Source organism: Oryx dammah, unplaced genomic scaffold (genome assembly GCF_014754425.2).
Source record: "Oryx dammah isolate SB20612 unplaced genomic scaffold, SCBI_Odam_1.1 HiC_scaffold_5, whole genome shotgun sequence".
NCBI lineage: Eukaryota > Metazoa > Chordata > Mammalia > Artiodactyla > Bovidae > Oryx > Oryx dammah.
In genome coordinates, this window is record NW_024070189.1 from 28,957,516 (window position 1) to 28,976,750 (window position 19,235).

The window sequence follows — 19,235 nt, forward strand, 5'->3', positions numbered from 1 at the left end:
ACAGTCCTGCGTCTCCCACGCTGACCCTACCACCACCGTTCTACTGGGCAGTGAATTCCTTGATACTCTTCCTTTTCATTCCTGTGCGGCAGTGCAATGACAGGAATATAGCAGGTGATGGGCGAAGATTGATTAGACTTCTCAACCGTTTCAGTTCCTGTGAAAAGTACTGGAAGGTTACTAGTGATGTTTTACTTAGCAAAACTAAGGACTTATTTTCTGTCATCATACCTGAACTTTGAAATATTCGACACCTTGGTTTTGTTTTAAATGTCTGTCAATTTCTTTTCTTCATTTAAGTAATGTTTTCTTCCATATTTGTACTAGTATATTCCTTTATATTATTTATTCTTGGGCGTGTCCCAGAGAAGTTGAAAGACAAGGCCAGTAAAGCTCAAAGTAAGTGCAGTTTAGGCATTTCCTAGCCAGCCTGCTCCCACATCTTGCTTCTTAAAAGTCTACCTTGACATTTTATAGAATATTTTCTCCAGGTTTTCCTCCAGTCACATTATCCACCCTTTTTTTTAAGTTAATTAATTTTTTAATTGAAGGATACTTTACAGAATTTTGTTTTCTGTCAAACCTTAACATGAATCAGCCATAGGTATACATATATCCCCTCCCTTTTAAACCTCCCTCCCATCCCACCCCTCTAGGTTGATACAGAGCCCCTGTTTGGGTTTCCTGAGCCATACAGCAAATTCCCATTGGCTATCTATTTTACAGATGGTAATTAAGTTTCCATGTTACTCTCTCCATACATCTCACCCTCTCCTCCCCTCTCCCCATGTCCGTAAGTCTGTTCTCTGTCTCTCTCTTCATTGCTGCCCTGCAAATAAATTCTTTGGTACCATCTTTCTAGATTCCACGTATATGCGTTAGTATACCATTATCTACCCTTTTTTTAATTGGTGATGTTCTTTAATTCCAATTTTGGGCTTCTTTTCAGTTTAACATTTTCAACTAACACCAAACGTAATCAAATCCTATATTAAGTATTGTGCATGGCACACAATGGGGATTTATTTAATTGAAACTTTATCTCTAGTCCTGATCTCCAATGAGTTCTTAACCACTGTTTCTAAATATCTGTTGATCAGTTCTAACTCAGTGTCTACTAGAGCTTTCGAGTACATCAGACATTCCCCAAACCTGTCCTCTGCTTCCTAAACTCCCTATATATGAATTAATAGCACCATCATCCACCCAGTCAGCATGTTAGAAACCTTGGAATTTCCTTAACTTCTCACCCAGTTTGTCCCCAAGCCCTGCAGAGTACATTTGCAAAAAGTCTGTCAAATTCTCTTATTCCTACTTATCTTAATCAGCAATGCCTAGAACATTTTTTATCATCTCTTGCCTAGACTTTTTGCAATTTTCTCCTAACTTGTATTCATGCTCCATGATGCCTATAGAGTTATCTTCTAAAATACGTCAATTCGAACATGTCTCTCAAAACCTGCTGTTTCCAACAGCATAAATTTTGTCTGACCATGTAGCCTCATCATTCATCACGATCGTCTATAAGTCCCACACTGCAACAACTGTAAAATTACATACCATTTCCCTAATAAACTGTGTAGTACTTTCACATTTGTTTATTAAATGCTGACCCTTCTCTTTGTCCTTGTAATGGACCCCCACTCTCTTATTCTCAGTTTCCCAGCTCAAATACATCTTCTGTACCCACATAGTACCGCTTCTGTCATGTTTCATGTCTCAGACTAGGCTGACAGACACTGCTGTTATTTCTAAGAGTTCAGATTCCGTAGAGTGCTAGGGATAAGAGCCCAAATGCTCCTTTTCTCTGAATGAGGGCAAGGACTTCGAGGTAGAAAACAGTGAGTACAAGGGTTTGAGAGGGCAAAAATGGAAAGAAATTGAACTGGAGGGGGTAACAAACTTTTTAAAGTATTTTTAAATGTTTATTATATTTAATGGTGTTTGAAGAAACCATGAAGAGGGAGAAGTTAGAACTTAGGAGAATGGGATATTCAAGAGGGGCTAACTTTAGAAATAAAGATGTCTTTTCCCCCTACCTGAGATGAATGGATGAAAATTTAAATCTATAAACAATGAAGTGTGTAGTTGAAGATGAAGGCATGGCAAGAATTTGATGGCTTTAATGTATGACCAAAGGACAAAGTACTAACTCAGGATAGTCGAACCACTGATAAGGGCCAGTTCACAAAAGTCAGTTGTTAAAAATTCAGGAACTTTGTCAGCTGATTGTTAAAATCATTGGTAGCTTGAAATCTGCCTTATAGGAATATTTACGCAGCATAAATTGGCGTATACTACAGATTGGGAGTTTTTCCCTCAAGTTTACTGGCACACCTCTAGAATACTTTGGGGCTTCCATAACAGCTGAGCCAAAATGCTTCCAGATGTTAGTGAAACCTAGGTTGAAGCTGGAGAACATGATCATGAGTTGGACCGTGTCAGCCCTGTTTTGTGTTCCTTGCCAGGCACTCTCTACTATAAAACAGAAAAGTTGGCTAGAGGATGATCAAAGAGTTGGGAATTAACAAAGTAGACTTCAGGATAATGAATTTAAGATATTAGAGAGAGAAAGAAAATGCTGGAATTGTGATGGGATAAGATTCTGGTTGGAATATAGAATGTTGTTTGTGAGTATCGTGAAGAACAAGAAAGATGTCAGTCGGGAAAGTGTTTAGATCTTAGATCCCTGTGCAAAAACTTTTAGGGTATAGTCATGCTCATATATGGAAAAAACTGGGCTTGGGGGAGGGGTACGGGGAGGGTATTTCTGTAAAGTAAAGGCAGTGAGTGTGTTCCTAACATCTACTGATACTACTAAGTCACTTCAGTCGTGTCCGACTCTGTGTGATCCCATAGACTGCAGCCCACCAGGCTCCCCCATCCCTGGGATTCTCCAGGCAAGAACACTGGAGTGGGTTGCCATTTCCTTCTCCAATGCATGAAAGTGAAAAGTGAAAGTGAAGTCCCTCAGTCGTGTCTGACCCTTAGCGACCCCATGGACTGCAGCCTACCAGGCTCCTCCAGGCAAGAGTACTGGGGTGGGGTGCCATTGCCTTCTCTGCCTGACATCTAAAGAGTGGGATTTTTTGGTCACAAAGTCATGTCTGACTCTCTTGTGACTCCATGGACTGTAGCCCACCAGCCTCCCATGGACACATGGAATTCTCAAGGCAAGAGTATTGCAGTTGTTAGATCATATTGTGAAGTTGCTTAAGGATGACAGTAGGCAATAGAGACAGAAAGAACATGAGCCTGGTGTTTAAGTTATAAGGAGATGAAAACTGGAGCCGGCAGATAAGTCGGTGATTTGGAGACAGCAGGTACACGTATTTAAAATAATTAGCAGAGGATGGATGATTGATCATGAACTGCAAAAGACCCAAGAGAGCAAAGCTGTATTCATTCACCCAGTCGAGTAAATGTACAGTGCCATGGCAATCCTGATACTCACAGACATAATCACCACTAACGATAACTGAGCACTCCAGTAACGGCTGTGTGCAGTGCTGAGTTACACATTAAGTGGCCCAAGAGAGGCTCAGACGCCTGTGGTCTGGGCTTAAAGCCAAGCAAGGACGCCAAACAATGAGGAGAGAGTTTTCAAATAACTGAATATTAAAATCATTAGAAAAAGTTTAGCTTTGTTGTCTTTCTGTTTTATGATTTCGTATTATTTTTGTTTAATTAGAAGGAAGGTATTGATGTAGAGGGAGCATTTAGGTACAGGCACTATAATCTTTTCACCATTCTTAAGGTCCTATTTTAGCCCTGGCTGTCTTACTCCAAGAAGATAGTAATTTACTGGCTTTTTTCAGAATAAGGCAAAAATATCTCTTTTGGATGTGCAGAAGATAAAAGATGTAAGCTAGTGAGCTTGTGTGAAAAAAAAAAGAATATTTGGATCAACTTCTCTATTAATATCCACACTTAAAGGAGTTATTTTTAAATATATGTTTCCCAGTTTTCGTTTCTTAAATTTTCATAGCAATGTCATATTAATACCTTCTGATCTCTAGAAAAGAGCTTCGTTAAGAGCTTGATTTGAAGGGAATGAGGGAATATGTTACCCATATTTGATCCCCACAAATTAGTAGTCCTCGGAGACTTAAATTAACATATTTTGCATTCACTACATTGTTTTCTAGAAGGTAGTTAGAAAGGGAAAGGGGAAACAGGTTTATGTCAAGTATTGACCCATCCTGCATGAACACAGTAGCCTGACACCTGTCTCTAAAACAATACTGTATCCCAGATGCACATGAATTAGAAATTGCATCTGTAAAGTCTGCTAATTTGAAAAATTCTGATTTGGGTTTTTAGCTGCACAAATGTATATCTTTCTAATAATAGAATAAGTGTCACTAGTATCAAGCAGTGAGTATAACTGCCCTGAAAGTAATATAACTTGAAACTGTAATTCTGTCTAAATTCTTGACTAACATCCTTTCCCTTTTTTAATAAATTCAAGATAGTTCTACATTTTATTCAGTTTTCTAGCACTCAAGACATACATAAATGCCTTTATCCATTATTATCCTTTGTGATGAATTTTAAAACTTGATAAAAGTTAGAAAATAGATTCATTTTAGGTCAGTCTCCTTACTGCCACATGAATCAGAATATGTCTGTTTTTTGTCCTGTTCATGTTCCAGATACCATACTCCTCAGCATCTCCTGGGAATTATGTAGTAAGTACATTTGGGTTTGTTTGCTCATAAGAATTGATGTTACATTTTATTTGGGCAATGAAATAGTTGTCCAGATGTTAAGAAGAGCCCCTGTGTATTGGCCAAGAAGTGAACATCTGATTTGTATTGAGTTGTTTCGTCTGCCAACCTTAGTACATATGTTGATGTTCATTAGTGAAACAGTTATCAATCTGGCCAAAATTGCCCTGAGTACTGTGTTTTACTTCAGCATATGTTTCTGTAAGCCAGTACAATACCCTGTCCAATCATGAAGAAGCACCCCCAGTTCCACAATGGTATGCTTGAATTTGCAGTTCTTCATAATCTACACCCCCGCAGCACCCCATTGCCATACACAGAGTCTAAGAAGACATTAAACTTTCTCCCAAACACAAAGAGAATCCGATAGCAGAATAATGACTAATAATTTGGGAGAGAGGTGTTAATTTTCACTGTTAGAAATCAAGAGCACTTATCATTTTGTACATGTTAAAAATTTCCAGTGATTTATATTTGTCAAATCAGTGGGGTTTACATGATGTCTTGAACTTACAAATGACCTTTTAACCATCGTCACATTAGAATCCATGCTGCGTCTAAAGGCCATCATCACAGAAGATAATTTGTTATACTGTTTAGCAGAGAAGCAGGAATAAATGGTAAAACGGAAAATCTTTCCCAAGGAAATATTCATAGGTGGTGGTTAACCATAGTAGGAAAAAAGAGTACTTTGGAAGATCAATATCCATTGATCAGTTTTACTTGCCATAGAGACAGTGTTCTATGAGCACAGTAGAAAATACACACGGTTTTGGACCTGGGAACTTAGTGCTCAGAATTCCCTTAAGCTGTACAAACTAAAAAAGTAACTTTTTTCATGTTCCCCATGAAGCCAAAATGAAAGTTTAAAAGTTTGGGTACAACCTATTTTTTCTTAAAGTCAATTAAAAATACACTTCATATATAGCTTTATGACATTATAAATTTGACATATTTAAAAGTAAATTTAAGCTGTTTAGTAAATAGCAACACATGTATTATTTGGAATAATTTAGTGGACTGTGTCTGTGTACTCAGAATGAAACAAAAATCTAGCTGTTCAAAAGTTAATTTGACTACATCCCTCTGAAAATTCTAAAACTCATCGCCTGAATTATCCATTTTGGTTGTGTGAAATAACTGAATTAACTTTAGAGTCACCTAACATCCCTTTCAAATTGACTGTACCTACAGCCTTAGGAGCCCTCACATTAGTCAGCATTGCCTCTTCTAATTGATGTGATGGCTGAAGGTATAGTGCATCAGAGATGTTGTAGTTGAGAGTGACAGAAGAAATAGCATCAATATATTTTTAAAGCATATGAATATCTTTTGGTTTTCAGTTGCCTATAAAAACCAATGATACAAAATACAAGAAAATTACAGTAAACTAAATCATAAATACAAATACACATGAATTATTTCTATTTTATGGATTTGTAAAGGCCCTCTTAAATCGTTTCTCCTTAACCTCATTATACCTGATGTGATTAAGTCATGAATCAGTGTTATAGGCTCACTGTTTTGAGAAACTTGTCAAAACAACCTCAGTATATTTAAGCTAAATTATATTTTGCATAACAGTGAAATGATTGTGCATTCAAAGAAAGTAAATTATGGAGAAAATATATTGCCTCTGCTGTTTTCAAATTGGATTGTTATGAAGTCTAACTTCTGTTTTTCCTTATACTGTTAAATGCAATGTCTTATTTTCACTGACATTTTGTGTACTTATTTAGGGTCCTCCTGGAGGTGGAGGGCCACCAGGAACACCCATCATGCCTAGTCCAGCAGGTACTGTAATTGAATGAGCCACATGGGTATTTCTCAGAGTAAAATAATAGAGTACAGAAACTGTTATGAGGGAAAGTTAGTAGAATCCTTTATCTCATTGGCGGTTTCATAAGTTGAGTAGAGGTAGCAAGTAGGAGGAAATAGTGCTCTTCAGTAACTATTTTCCAATTACTTTAAGCATTTAGAACACTTCTGTTGTGTAGGTAACAGATTTAACCAGAATGAAAACTGTGTTGATCTGTATGAATTGCCCAGTAATTTTATGTGACTAGAAATTTGCTTGAAACTGTGGAAAAGATCCAAATCCCACAGCTTGAGAAAATTTCTGCACAAGTAACATATGAAATACATGGACCCATTAGGTTTAATACAGCAAATCAGACTCACTGTATCTAGCACCTAAAACAGATGTGGATGTGCTATCAGTATCATTTATCCTACACGTCTATTTTAGGTATTTATTGGTTAGCTAATCCACTATGTAATGGGGGAAGTTTTTTAATCTTTTAAACTAAAATACTTCAGTATTCCTGGAATCATGTAACATGATTATTTTCAATGCCTCTCTCCTTTGAGACTTAAATACAAACTAGTGGATGTATTGTGTCTTGAGGCCTCTAGTGATGTTAATAGTACAGCCCTCTTGGTGCCTGGCAGCATGTAGCAGAGCCAGGAACAAGTTCACACCATTGAATCCATAATCCTATGACTAGAAACGATTTGAGGTATAGCCCAAGAATCATGTACAGTGATGCTCATCTGATATAGCCAGCAGAGGACTAGAAACAACTTCCATGCCTAATCCAATTTTAGTGATATTTTTAAATTTTTATGTTTTATGGACTAAAACTTCAGCCATTAAGATTACTGTCAAAGAACTTTTAATGACACAGAAATAAAGGTTCATGATTTAATATAATGTGATCACAATATTATTTTTAAATATATTACACTGAAATCTAAAAAGTAGATAAGAAATAGACTCTCAGTTTTAACTTCTGGGTAATGAAATATGTGGGAAATTTTTATAATTAGAAAATAGTTTTTATTATGTTACACTCAAATTCATATCTTATGAATTTGTTGAAATCTAAGATATATAGAAGTTTGAGACTGAGTATCAGTAATCATACCAATAAGTATTTTTAAGTTTTGAAACCTTAATTTAGAAAAAGCAGGAATTTGATTGGTTCAGAATTTTACTTTGCTTCACTAACTCTTTGAAGTGAATCATAAATATTTCATAGATCTCTGTCCTCAGAACATCTTCAGTGAAGTGAAATAGAATTCATTGAAGATAGAATTATATGAATTGAACATCTTGCCCATGTTTGCATTCCTTTTGGTGAAGTTAAGGTTTAATTTATGAAGGTAGCATATGATTAACAAATATTTCACTTGCAGTACTCAAAGAAAATTTTTGGAGTGACACTAAACTTCGCAGGCAATAAGTAATCTGATCAATTCTTCCTTTCAAGCCAAAAATTGCCACCAGTATTGCTGGCTTTTCTGCATGCTCTTTTATGTACTCATTCTTTATCAGTCAGTTCTCTAATATGAAGCCAGTATGCCCCAGCCTCCAAAAAATAGGTGCCAGAATATGTATTGTATATTTTTTTGGTCAAACATTTTCTAAAAAAATAGCAAACTTATTCCCTCAATGTTTTTTGATTTTCAGATGAAATTCTTTTGATTAGTCTTAAAAGCAATGAATTTTCTTTCTGTATATTTTAAAATATACAGCCCGTTTTCCTTTCAAATTAATTACTAAAATTAGTAAGACTAATAAAGGTGAAAAGCCATTAAGTTTTCCTATGTTTAAAAAACAAACCCAGCTTTTCTGAAAGATAAGTTTTTATGGGATAGCGTTTATGCCATGAGTTAGCAGATACTTATTGTCTATAGTCTACAATATGAGTAAGACATGGCCCCTTTCCTCCTCTCAGAGAGCTTATAACCGACTTTGAAGCCAGAGGGAAGAATAAGACAAAATATTAACTATAATGCAAAGCATAATTCAGGGGTGGAGGAGCATTCACACACTCTTAAGTATCAGGGGAAGTAAGACTTCGTGGAAGAGGCATCATTGGCAGTAGGCCTTGAAGAGTGAGAGTGTCATCTCAGTAAGTGGAGACTGGGTAGCCAAGACACTGGAGGAAAAAGAACAAAAAGAAGGTGATAGAAAAGGATGCACATATGCAGGAAAGAAAAAGTAGCCTGAGTTGACAAGTGTATAGTATACATAGAAATGTAAAAATACTTCAGGCCACAAAAGGAGCTTACTTAGTATAAACAGAGGTCAGCCAGATGTGGGCATTTCAACTTTCTTAATAATATGATGTGTTAATCTAGAGGTAAAAAAATAATACTTAGGATTATGGATCACTGTTTATAAACAAAAGATAAATGGCATCTTACTCTAAAATAGTAAATTAATGTTTAATAATCACAAAATAAGAGGAAAAGTAATTGCCCATTTCTCACTCTACAATTATTGCCATAAGGAAGCAAATGATTTTTATCTTCTGCCTTAAATCAGAGTAAAACAACTTTTTCAAAGTAGAGGACTACAATATTTTATTTAAGAGAATTATATAATTGTAGGAAAATAGAAAACCTTTTTATAACTAATAGTTTCTAAACATAAAATATTAAGCCTTTCACTCTAGGCTATACATTAGAAACACCTATACTCAGACTTAATGAGGACTGGTAATAGACATGAAATGTAAAATGTTACATGTATTTATATGGATATACACTACAGTTATTTTTATTATAATGAATCAAAAATAAAATGACTGAAAAAATTTTATTGGAAGTTGTACTAGTAAAAGCTGGCTTTTACTTCAAGCAAGAGAATTTTCATTCCAGTTGTATCATCTTTTTCTAATCTCTTTCTTTGGATATTCCACCAACTTTTATTATTAGCTAAATAAATTTTTAAATTGGTTTATTATGAAACCTTAATAAATAACTAAAAATTTACTAAATCTGATTTTTAAGAGATTTTTGTTATAGGTATTCATATAAATTACTTAGAGAAGTCAAAAGGTTTTCATATTTTTAAAGAAGGAAAAGTTTACTATAATTTTTTAGAGTTTTAAAGTGATATTCCTTTTGACCTGAACTATTCAAGTGATTATTCCTAATATATTAAGTAAATATCCCTAATTTATGACCTCAGAATGATAATTTCTGGGTCAGAAAATGACTTGTTTCTGAACATCAATAATGATTATTTCAAGTGGTACAGCTATTAATATACATAGGTGTCCAGATCTTTATTATTTTGTGATGACTTGGGTATAAATTATAATGAAAGATATTAATTCAATAATATTTTGTTTCAGATTCAACCAACTCTGGAGACAACATGTATACTTTAATGAATGCAGTACCTCCAGGACCTAACAGGCCTAATGTAACTATGCCTTTTTTAAAAATTTTTGGAATGTGTTTGAAGACTCAAGTCTCTAAGTACATTTCTCTTCCTTGATACTGGCTTTATATTTTATTATTCAGGACCTTACTGGATATCAAAATATCAGACTCTATGTTCTGGGTTGGGAAAAAACATTATATATAACATATATAACAAGAGATTTAATATTAGTATAATGTAAATGTAAAATGGAACTTAATTATAAAATGTTGGTATGTGGCCTTATTTTATCTCAAATGTCTAATAATTTATATCGACTATTTGAAGGTGACAGGTAATGTGTAATCGTTTATGATCACCTCGTTTTGCACATCATTAACTTATTCAGGTGGTAGTGTTTTTTTCCTAATAAGCTCAAAACTAAATTAGGAAGTTGAATATGCTTGTTTTTCTTTAAATTTTTGAAATCTGGAGTTTAAATATAGAACTGAAGCGGTTCTACAGAAAGAATTTGGGCATTTTTAATAAGGCATATGGTTGTGATTTTTCTACAAACACTTACAGAAAAATGGTATTGGTCTATGAAACCTACATGTTAACAAAATACATTTATAACAATACAGTTTATATATATATATGACTAAAAGGTAGCTCAAAGAAAAATCAAAACATGTATAAAGAATTCCCCAAAGTATACCAAAAACTGGGGATGAAATATTATAATTGAGCTTCCTATCAGTGAGGCCAACAAAGGGAAACTTGAAGTCATCGGTGGGGTATGGCAGTGAAATGTGGCTAGACCAAACTGAGGTGTTCTGCAAGTATGAAACACACCCTGGATTTTTAGGACTTATACGAAAAAATATCTCGTTAAAGTTTTGTATTGACAATTTTTAAATAATTTTGATTACATAACTAAATAAAACTATTAAAATTAACTTAACCTGTTTCTTTTTACTTTTTAAAGATGGCTGCTACTAAATCCAAATTTACTTACGTACTTCACACTTGAACTTTACATATTTTACTTCTATTAAGCAGCACTACCTTCAATTACCAGTTCCCTTTATATAATCAAATTCTTTTTCAGGGAAAAAAAATAGTTTCCTGTCAGTAATGTCTAAAAGGTGTTTTCACAGAGATTTTAAAAACATTGAACACAATCATGAACAATGTTCATTTCAGAAATGCAGCACAAATACAGAAAAGCACTTCATACTGCAATTTCATATCTTAAAACTTGATACTTGAAAGGGAAGGAATAAGGGAGGAAAGCAAGAGCATGTGGTACTGAAGACATTTCTGCAGGCAGCTGAACTGGTATCACCCAAGTGTGTTCCATTCTGGTTCTCTCACTTGTTACGAAGATAAAGAGATTCAAAAGAAGTAGACGATGAGCATGTCATTCTTTCAAATATCATCTATTTGAACCATGGGTAGTAAAAGCCAATGCCTGTTGAGGGCTCGGACTGCAGCGTCCTGTGCTTAAAGTATCAAACCTACAGTCAATGTTGCTTAAAGCACAGTGATGGCCAGATAAAGGGACCAAACCAAGGAGGAGCTCAGGCTGTGAGCCTCACTGCCACCAGTTTCTCAGCCCAGATCTAAACTATGCTTTGTTGTGGGTGGGGGTGGGGGGAAGGCTGAAAAATAACAGTAAGTTCAAAGTTAATTTCTCTGCCTCTCTTTAGAGGCATACATATTCCAAGTTGTTACTGGAAAATAAAAAACAATCCATACTTTTAGGCAACAGAATTGGCTTCCCCCTGGGAAGACGTATAAGCATGTGACATGGGTGAGCACAGCGATGGAAAGCCATGTTATTCCCACACAGGGTCAGTGATACACAGCATGTCTGCTGAGGCAGTCTTTCCCCCTAAAGCCTCCTTGATGAGTAACCATCACCACCCCATCTATAGGCATACATACATATATACACCACACACGTACATGCATTCAGTATGGAAGAAATTATTTGGGCATAAGAAATTTTAAGAACAAGTGTTTTCAGTATCTTAACTGTACATATAAGGTGATGATAGATAGCCTGTCTTCAAAGTGGAGTCTGAGCTTCCTCCGAGGTATTCCAGGGAGTTGAGGCAAAGACTGAGCGGAAGGCCATGGACTTTCCCACCACCTAGTCTACCACAGCACATCTGTTCACACGTGTGTTGAACTAGACTCCTAATGTAAGGTTTCACTTGAAAATAAAGTAACACTACTTTCAAAAAATGTTAAATATAACTGCTTTTGAATGCCTAATTGTCATTAAACTGACGTGGTCGAGATTGCCAAGACGACTTAGGTGTATTCAGCTATCCCCAAGGCACTAAATGTACTTAACCTGCAAAATGACATTATTTATTATGTCCATTTGAACAATGAGAGACTGTCTGCTACGAAAAATGTTTAATGTTCAGTTGTTCTTGTTAATAAGCCAATACTTTTAACAGCTTCTTAAGAATTACCTCTGGCTTATAATAGCAAAATTTGTCAACAGCATTGGAGAGAGTACTTCTCTTCTCATTTGCACTGAAATATATGTGCTTTCTGGTTAAGGATATCTTAAGAAAAATTTGGATATGGATAAGGATTAGCTTGAAGATCCAGAACACAGAGAAGATGAAATAAGGGAAATAGCAGTGCAGATAGAGATTCGAGAAAGCTGGGGGCAAATCTGGGAAAATAATCTCTGTAACTTGTGAATGAAAATAAGTTGTAGGCTTATCTTACAGTGTTGAAGATAGATATTGTGACATTGAGATAAACAACTGTTTTCAATATGATCACAGTCATTTTTTCCATTTTTTAAATAGTTTCCAATGGGCCCTGGGTCAGATGGCCCTATGGGTGGATTAGGAGGAATGGAGTCACACCACATGAATGGCTCTTTAGGTAAGGATATTAAATCTGATGTTCAGAAATGAATTCAAAGCAAAACCTTAATTTGACATAATATCATGATTTACAAAGTTCTTCTGTGTATAGGAGCTCATTTTGAAACGCTTCAGCTTTTACCTACAACTGATAGTTTAATCCATAGTATATTTGCTGTGATGGCTGGAGAACAGTTAAAAACTCAGATGTGTGAGAATTGTTCTATCCGAGATCATATTCACAGGTATTTCCTTTAACCTATCAAAATCTGAGTGCTTATGATAAAAAAAAAAAGACGCTGCAGCTTTGGGCACCTGGAGGACTGTGAAGTCCTCCCAATGGGCCTCTGGTATCTCCCAAGGTCTATAGACATAGTCTCAGAAGAACTTTAGTTCTCTGCAAGAATTTCTTGATTTTGTTTCTCCTTTTTAATGTTTGTCTCTTTAAAAAGTAAAACCGGTTATCACATTGTGGATAAACTGATTCTCTTAAGAAAAACACTGCCCATACTGTCTGTGTTCATAATAAAGCTGATTTCAAGTGGTGCAAATAATGGTTGAAAACATACTTCATAAATGATGTTTTCTTACCAAATGAAGCCAGCTACTTGTAAAGTGAGCAAAAAGTTCACAACAGTTAGAAACAAGTGGTAAAAAATTGATGTGGTCACACAGCACACTGTATATGTAGGCAGGCCAAACGCAAAAATAAAATAAAGGAAAAATGTTTATTTTATATCTGTATGTTTATCATCATCATATATTGTAAACTATTTTAAAAGTTGACAGTGGGGTTGGAGGTTTGTGCTAATTTTTTTCCTCTGAAAAAGAACCATCTTTTACTTAAGTTGGAGAAACCATGCCCATGAGTAACTCAGGTTTACACAGATTTCACAACCCCACCCTAGGTCCCCTTACGGCTCAGCTGGTAAAGAATCCGCCTGCAGTATGGGAGAACAGGGTTTGATCCCTGGGTTGGGAAGACCCCCTGGAGAAGGGAAAAGCTACCTACTCCAGTATTCTACCCTGGAGAATCCCATGTATAGTCCATGGGGTTGCAGAGAGTCGGACAAGTCTGAACACCTTTAACTTTCACCCTAGATCAGGAAATACCATCCTCTTATATTCTGAAAAGCTATGTAACTTCAGTAATCAAGAAATTACACTTTAATAGACTTTTTACTTTTAAAGATATATGCTTATTTTTCTAGATTTCAAAATATTAATTTGTACAGTCCCATTACAGTGTTTATTAGTCATGTGTGACTGATTTTAAATTAAACACAAAATTCAATTCCTCCGTTGCACTGCTACATATCAAGTACATACAGTCATATTTGCTGATGGCTGTCATAACAGACAACACAAAGAAACATTTCCAGCATCACACAAAATTGTACTGGACAGCACCATTCTAGAATTTTACCAATTTATTGCAAAATGATTTACTTTCCAGTCTTTTAATTGTAATATCATTCGTAAAAAGATAGCATTTGGTCATAGAGGATTCTCAGTTATATTACTCACTGGAATAGAATTTTCAGAATATTTTCACATTTACTTGTTATCTATCATGAATATTACTATATATTTTATATAATTATATATATATTTAGTATTTAACAGCTTATTATGCTTGTTTATAACTTAATCATGTTAATAGGCTCTCATTTTATGACTGTCTATTAAATGCTGTGCTATTAAAATATAATGTTTTTATACCAGGATAATTATGTAAATAGTTGAAAATAAAGCTAAAATTGTGGCAAGGATTTGATTATTTTTGTTATCTAAATTGTGATTCCATTTCTTAGGTAAGAAAATAAATTAGTATTGATGGTCCATTTTTCCTAAGAATTAAAATAAAACTACAACATTATATTTTGAAGACATTTTAACTTTTGATGGATTGCCACACATATTGATTGCTGCCAAAATTTTAATAGTAAAAATACTTCAAGTGGGATTATTATAGTGAAATGTGGTTCAGAATATTGTCAGGTCATGTTGCAAGTGCCCATTCTACATTTTATCAGATTTATAGAAGCATCAGTTCAGAAAAGAGCTCTCTCTCTTGCTATCTAGTTACATATCTATAAACATATACACATATGTATATTAGTATACACATGTTAAAATTTTGAGTTGAGTAGGATATGTATGTTTGCTATTTTGCTTTCAGGAATTTATGGTAGCAATAGTTATTTTTTTATACAAAAAAAGTAGGTTATTGGGAAGTAGTTACAATTTTTCTCTGAATTAGCCATCAGATGATACTTATTCACCACATAGTATAGAGAAAAGTCATTTTTTGAGATTCAGAAATCCAGGAGACATGCACTGGAAAATACATACAGTGTACTTGATTATTGCATTTGTCTATATTAAAGGAATATTTAATTTATAAATAGAATATTTACCTAATAAAGGCTTTTTTTTCTCTATTTTGTTTTAGGCTCAGGAGATATGGACAGTATTTCCAAGGTGAGTATTGTATATTCTGTGATTTTAATCTGTATATTATTCCACACAGAACTCTTAAGATTATGAGAGTAACATTACGAATTTTGTTCTTGAATAAGAGCTTGAAAGTAGAAGGCGAGATACAATTAAGTTTAAAATATTAATGCACATAATCGGTGGGAAAGGTAAAATGAGTCTTTTAAGAAGGTTTCAAAGCATGCTAAGATTCATTTACAGGATGTGATATACATGATTAACTGATACCGGGGAAATAACAATCAGTTTAATCACATGCTGCTGCACATTTGTAAAGCAAACTGACACTGTTTAGATAATCTTGAAAATGTAAAGGAGTCTAGAGCAACATGAAAGAGGTAAATTTGAAAAAGTGATTATTATATGCAATAAGGATTACATTTATACATCTCATTTGTCATTCAAACCTTATCAGGCGATGCTGATGTCCTTAATCATTATTACAGTTCCATAAAATAGAGTAAGAAAGTAATTAGAGGGAAGTTATCTTAACAGAAGTTGGAAAGTTACCCTTCTAATAGCACATGTCCATGACTTTCCTCTGTCAATCATCTGAGTATCTAAAATTAATCCTTTGCTAAGATGCCTTATATTTTTTGAAGAAGAATACCTAAATAGTTTTTAGGTCATGATGAATTTTAAAATAGTTCTCTGTGGGTCAAATATATATTTAGAATGGCTGATAAGAACTAATTATTAACTACCACTAGAGTGACTCTCTCAGAAGTCTGCTTTATACCAATAAATACAGAAATTCATTAAAGGATGCCTTCATTTTTAATTCCACTTTGAATTTATATTCATGTATAATAAAGCAAAATTCCTGATGCCAAGAAAAGTAAAATGAAGTTGAGCTATGGATATTTCCAAATTAAGACTTCAAACTGAAAAAGAGAGAGAGAAGTTTAATTGGCATCCTGACATTATATCTGCATTGCTTGGCCCGAGAAGTTTGACATGCAGTTTGGATGTCTGTGTTTAGGAACCACTGGGAAGCTCTTTCTCTAAAAATAGATAAATATATACAATGGGCACTATCTTACCTCTGTGGGAAATTATATTAGGTAAGCCTTCAAAAATCTTGTTTTCAAAATAAGATTCATTGTATAATTCCATTAGAGACTTCTTTCTCGGAAGCACCTTTACAAACCAGATGACCATGATTATATTGGCTATCTTAGGTATCTGACAATTGATGTTGGCTGAATTGTGCTTTGTGGTCACAGTAAAATGTCTGAAGTTAAATTTGAGAAGCATATTCTAATATCTAAAGATAATTTATTTTACACAAAGGCAGGAACATCCAGTTTGCTTAAGGGCATCTTCCTAAAGTTTCCACTAACATAACCTTGTATACTACATAGATGTAAACAAAATTTTGCATGGGGAAGTACTTTGCAATTATAAAGCACTTTAAGAACTGTTAAGGGCCATAGTGAGGAATGAAATACCACCTTCTAATCTACCTTCCGATCAGATCTGTTGCCACGCCATCTGTGCTTATTTTTCCATTCCTATTCCCGGAAACAAGTCTTTCCATCACACTGTGTCTACTGCTAGTAACATTCTCTTGCCTAAGGATGTACTGTTTATTCTTGAAACATTAATTGACCACCCACTGTGTACTTTTGTGTACTGAATACTGCCTTGTGCACTGTGGGAAAATACAAAAGACTTCTTTAAATACAAACATAATCTTCGCCCTCAAGTGGTTCATATACGTAGGCAGGAATTCCTTCATTCAGTAAACATGAATGTGCCAAGACATTAATCTGGACTATAAAAATCTAAAGTTAAACAAGATATAGTCTCTGCCCCCCCAAAAGCTTAGTATAACAAGGAGACCAAACAAATACAATAAGGAAAAACTTTTACAAAGGGAAGTTCAAACACATTTCAGTTGACCTAAGAATTATACCCAAGTATAATTAAGAATTATGACTAAGAATTATACACTGCCACTCAACAGTGTACTAGAAATGACTAGTTGCATCCATCTTCAGACGGACTCCTAAGCATCTAATTTCTGCACCGCCTCACTGCTCATTCCAGGTTGCGGGCTCTAACCAGGCTGTCAGGGTGATGGCACCATGATTGTCTGTCCCATCTCCACTACACTAATGGTCACTTTATCTCTAATCAGCAGCATCAAACGTACTGTACACTCCCCTCCCAATTTTTTCTTCCCTACTTCTTTCCACTCACTGCTTAACTTTTCAGTCTTTCACACTGAGCTACGCAAGGTGTCACTAACTTCATTTTCCCTATCTTCCTGCTTTCCAACACAGGTCCAGGTATCTCAAGAAGCTCTCCTCTCTTTTCTCTTATTTCCCAGCCTCTTTCCTCCTCATCCTATTCTTTTTCTAGTCATTCTTTGTGAATCGGAAGACGATATTATTTTTAAATAAACACTACTGCTTATTTTTGTTCACAATCCTTCTTGAGCCTCCAGTTGCATCTTCCTAATTTTCCAATTTAACCTATATATTTTTTTAAATTTTTGATTAGAGGATAATTACTTTACAATACAGTAATGATTTCTGCCATACACCAACATGAATCAGCCACAGGCATACACGTGTCCCCTCCCTCTCAAACCTCCCTCCTACCTTCCTCCCTATCCCACCCCTCCAGGTTGTCAAGCATCAGTGTTACATTTTTTTAAATTTCCTATTTTAAAAAGTTGTTTGACCAACATAACCATTTTTGTGCACTACAGTCTTGTCTTGTGGATGAAATCTACTGGAGATACTACACAAAAACAAAGCTGCAGTTACATACAACGTATAGACACTTCATCGCCACCCACCGTCATTACCTGCTCTGGGCTGGTGTTTGGAACCATAACCTGCTCCCTCACCCCAACCTACAGTGCCAATACTGAGTATGTCTTTCCCTATATCCTCATCATGTCATCCAGGGACGATCAACAGCACTGTTGACGGTTTCCTTAAGACTCCCCATTCAGCAAGTTCTGATGTTTTCACAACATTTTACAGAATTTACCTCACATTTTTTTTTTAATGTTCTATATAATTTCACAGTTTTCAGATATACCCAGTGACCTAGATAGGAACAAGTTTCAGAGATCTGATACTTAGTTCAGTTACGTACAAGGATGTGTCCTTTGAACTTTCCTCTCAATGTTCTTACCTACACCACTCCCCGCTCATAAAACAGCTTAACGCTGAGTCACCAGGCTATGAAAAGACTGAAGGGAAAACACCACGGTGAAGTGTCTTATAAGTATTTAAATATTAATGTACTGTTACTTTTAAACTTCAAATATTTTTTAAATTGACACTTTGAATCAGGAATCAATGTGAATGTAGCCAGACTTTCAGAGTTATAAATCAAGAAATGTTACCACTTGTACGTAGAATCTAAAAAAAAGGTACAAATGAATTTATGGACAAAACAGAAATAGATTTACAAATGTAGAAAAGAAGCTTATGGGGTAAGTGGGGGAAGGGATAAATTGAGAGATTGGGATTGACATATACACAGTATTCTATATAAATAAATAACTAATATGGACCTGCCGTGTAGCACAGGGCACTCTACTCAGTACTATGTAATGGCCTGTATGAGAAGAGAATCTTAGAAAAAAAGAATGGGTGCATGTATTTGTATAACTTACTCACTTGCTATACACCTGAAACACGACATTGTAAATCAACTATACTTCAATTTAAAAAAATGTTTAAATATAAAATGAAAAAATTTTTTAAAGGAATGATACATGGCAGAAGTGCAACAGAGTCTGGGAGCACCCCAGCTTAGCCAGAGATGCTGTTCCTCTCAGGGTATCTTGCAGGCTTCTGACTAGGGGTCTGAATATTACACAAGGAGGGAGAGGGCTTATTTCATCATTTTTTGAAGATGTCAAAGTATACAGCTCAAATACCCTTATAGAGCTATGTTAGATTATTTTTTACTCCAGGATTACAG

General features: G+C 35.0%; 1 protein-coding gene across 4 annotated transcripts in view; it reads left to right on the forward strand.

Annotated features, from left to right (window-relative positions):
• The window catches only part of SSBP2 (single stranded DNA binding protein 2), a 315,215-nt gene that overhangs the window by 277,204 nt on the left and 18,776 nt on the right, over positions 1–19,235 (forward strand). For all 4 annotated transcript variants that reach the window (XM_040239441.1, XM_040239442.1, XM_040239444.1 and 1 more), the window contains 5 exons: positions 4,656–4,691; positions 6,470–6,524; positions 9,878–9,948; positions 12,726–12,804; positions 15,241–15,269. In XM_040239441.1, the coding sequence (XP_040095375.1) occupies positions 4,656–4,691; positions 6,470–6,524; positions 9,878–9,948; positions 12,726–12,804; positions 15,241–15,269 (270 nt within the window). The remainder of the gene's footprint in view (positions 1–4,655; positions 4,692–6,469; positions 6,525–9,877; positions 9,949–12,725; positions 12,805–15,240; positions 15,270–19,235) is intronic.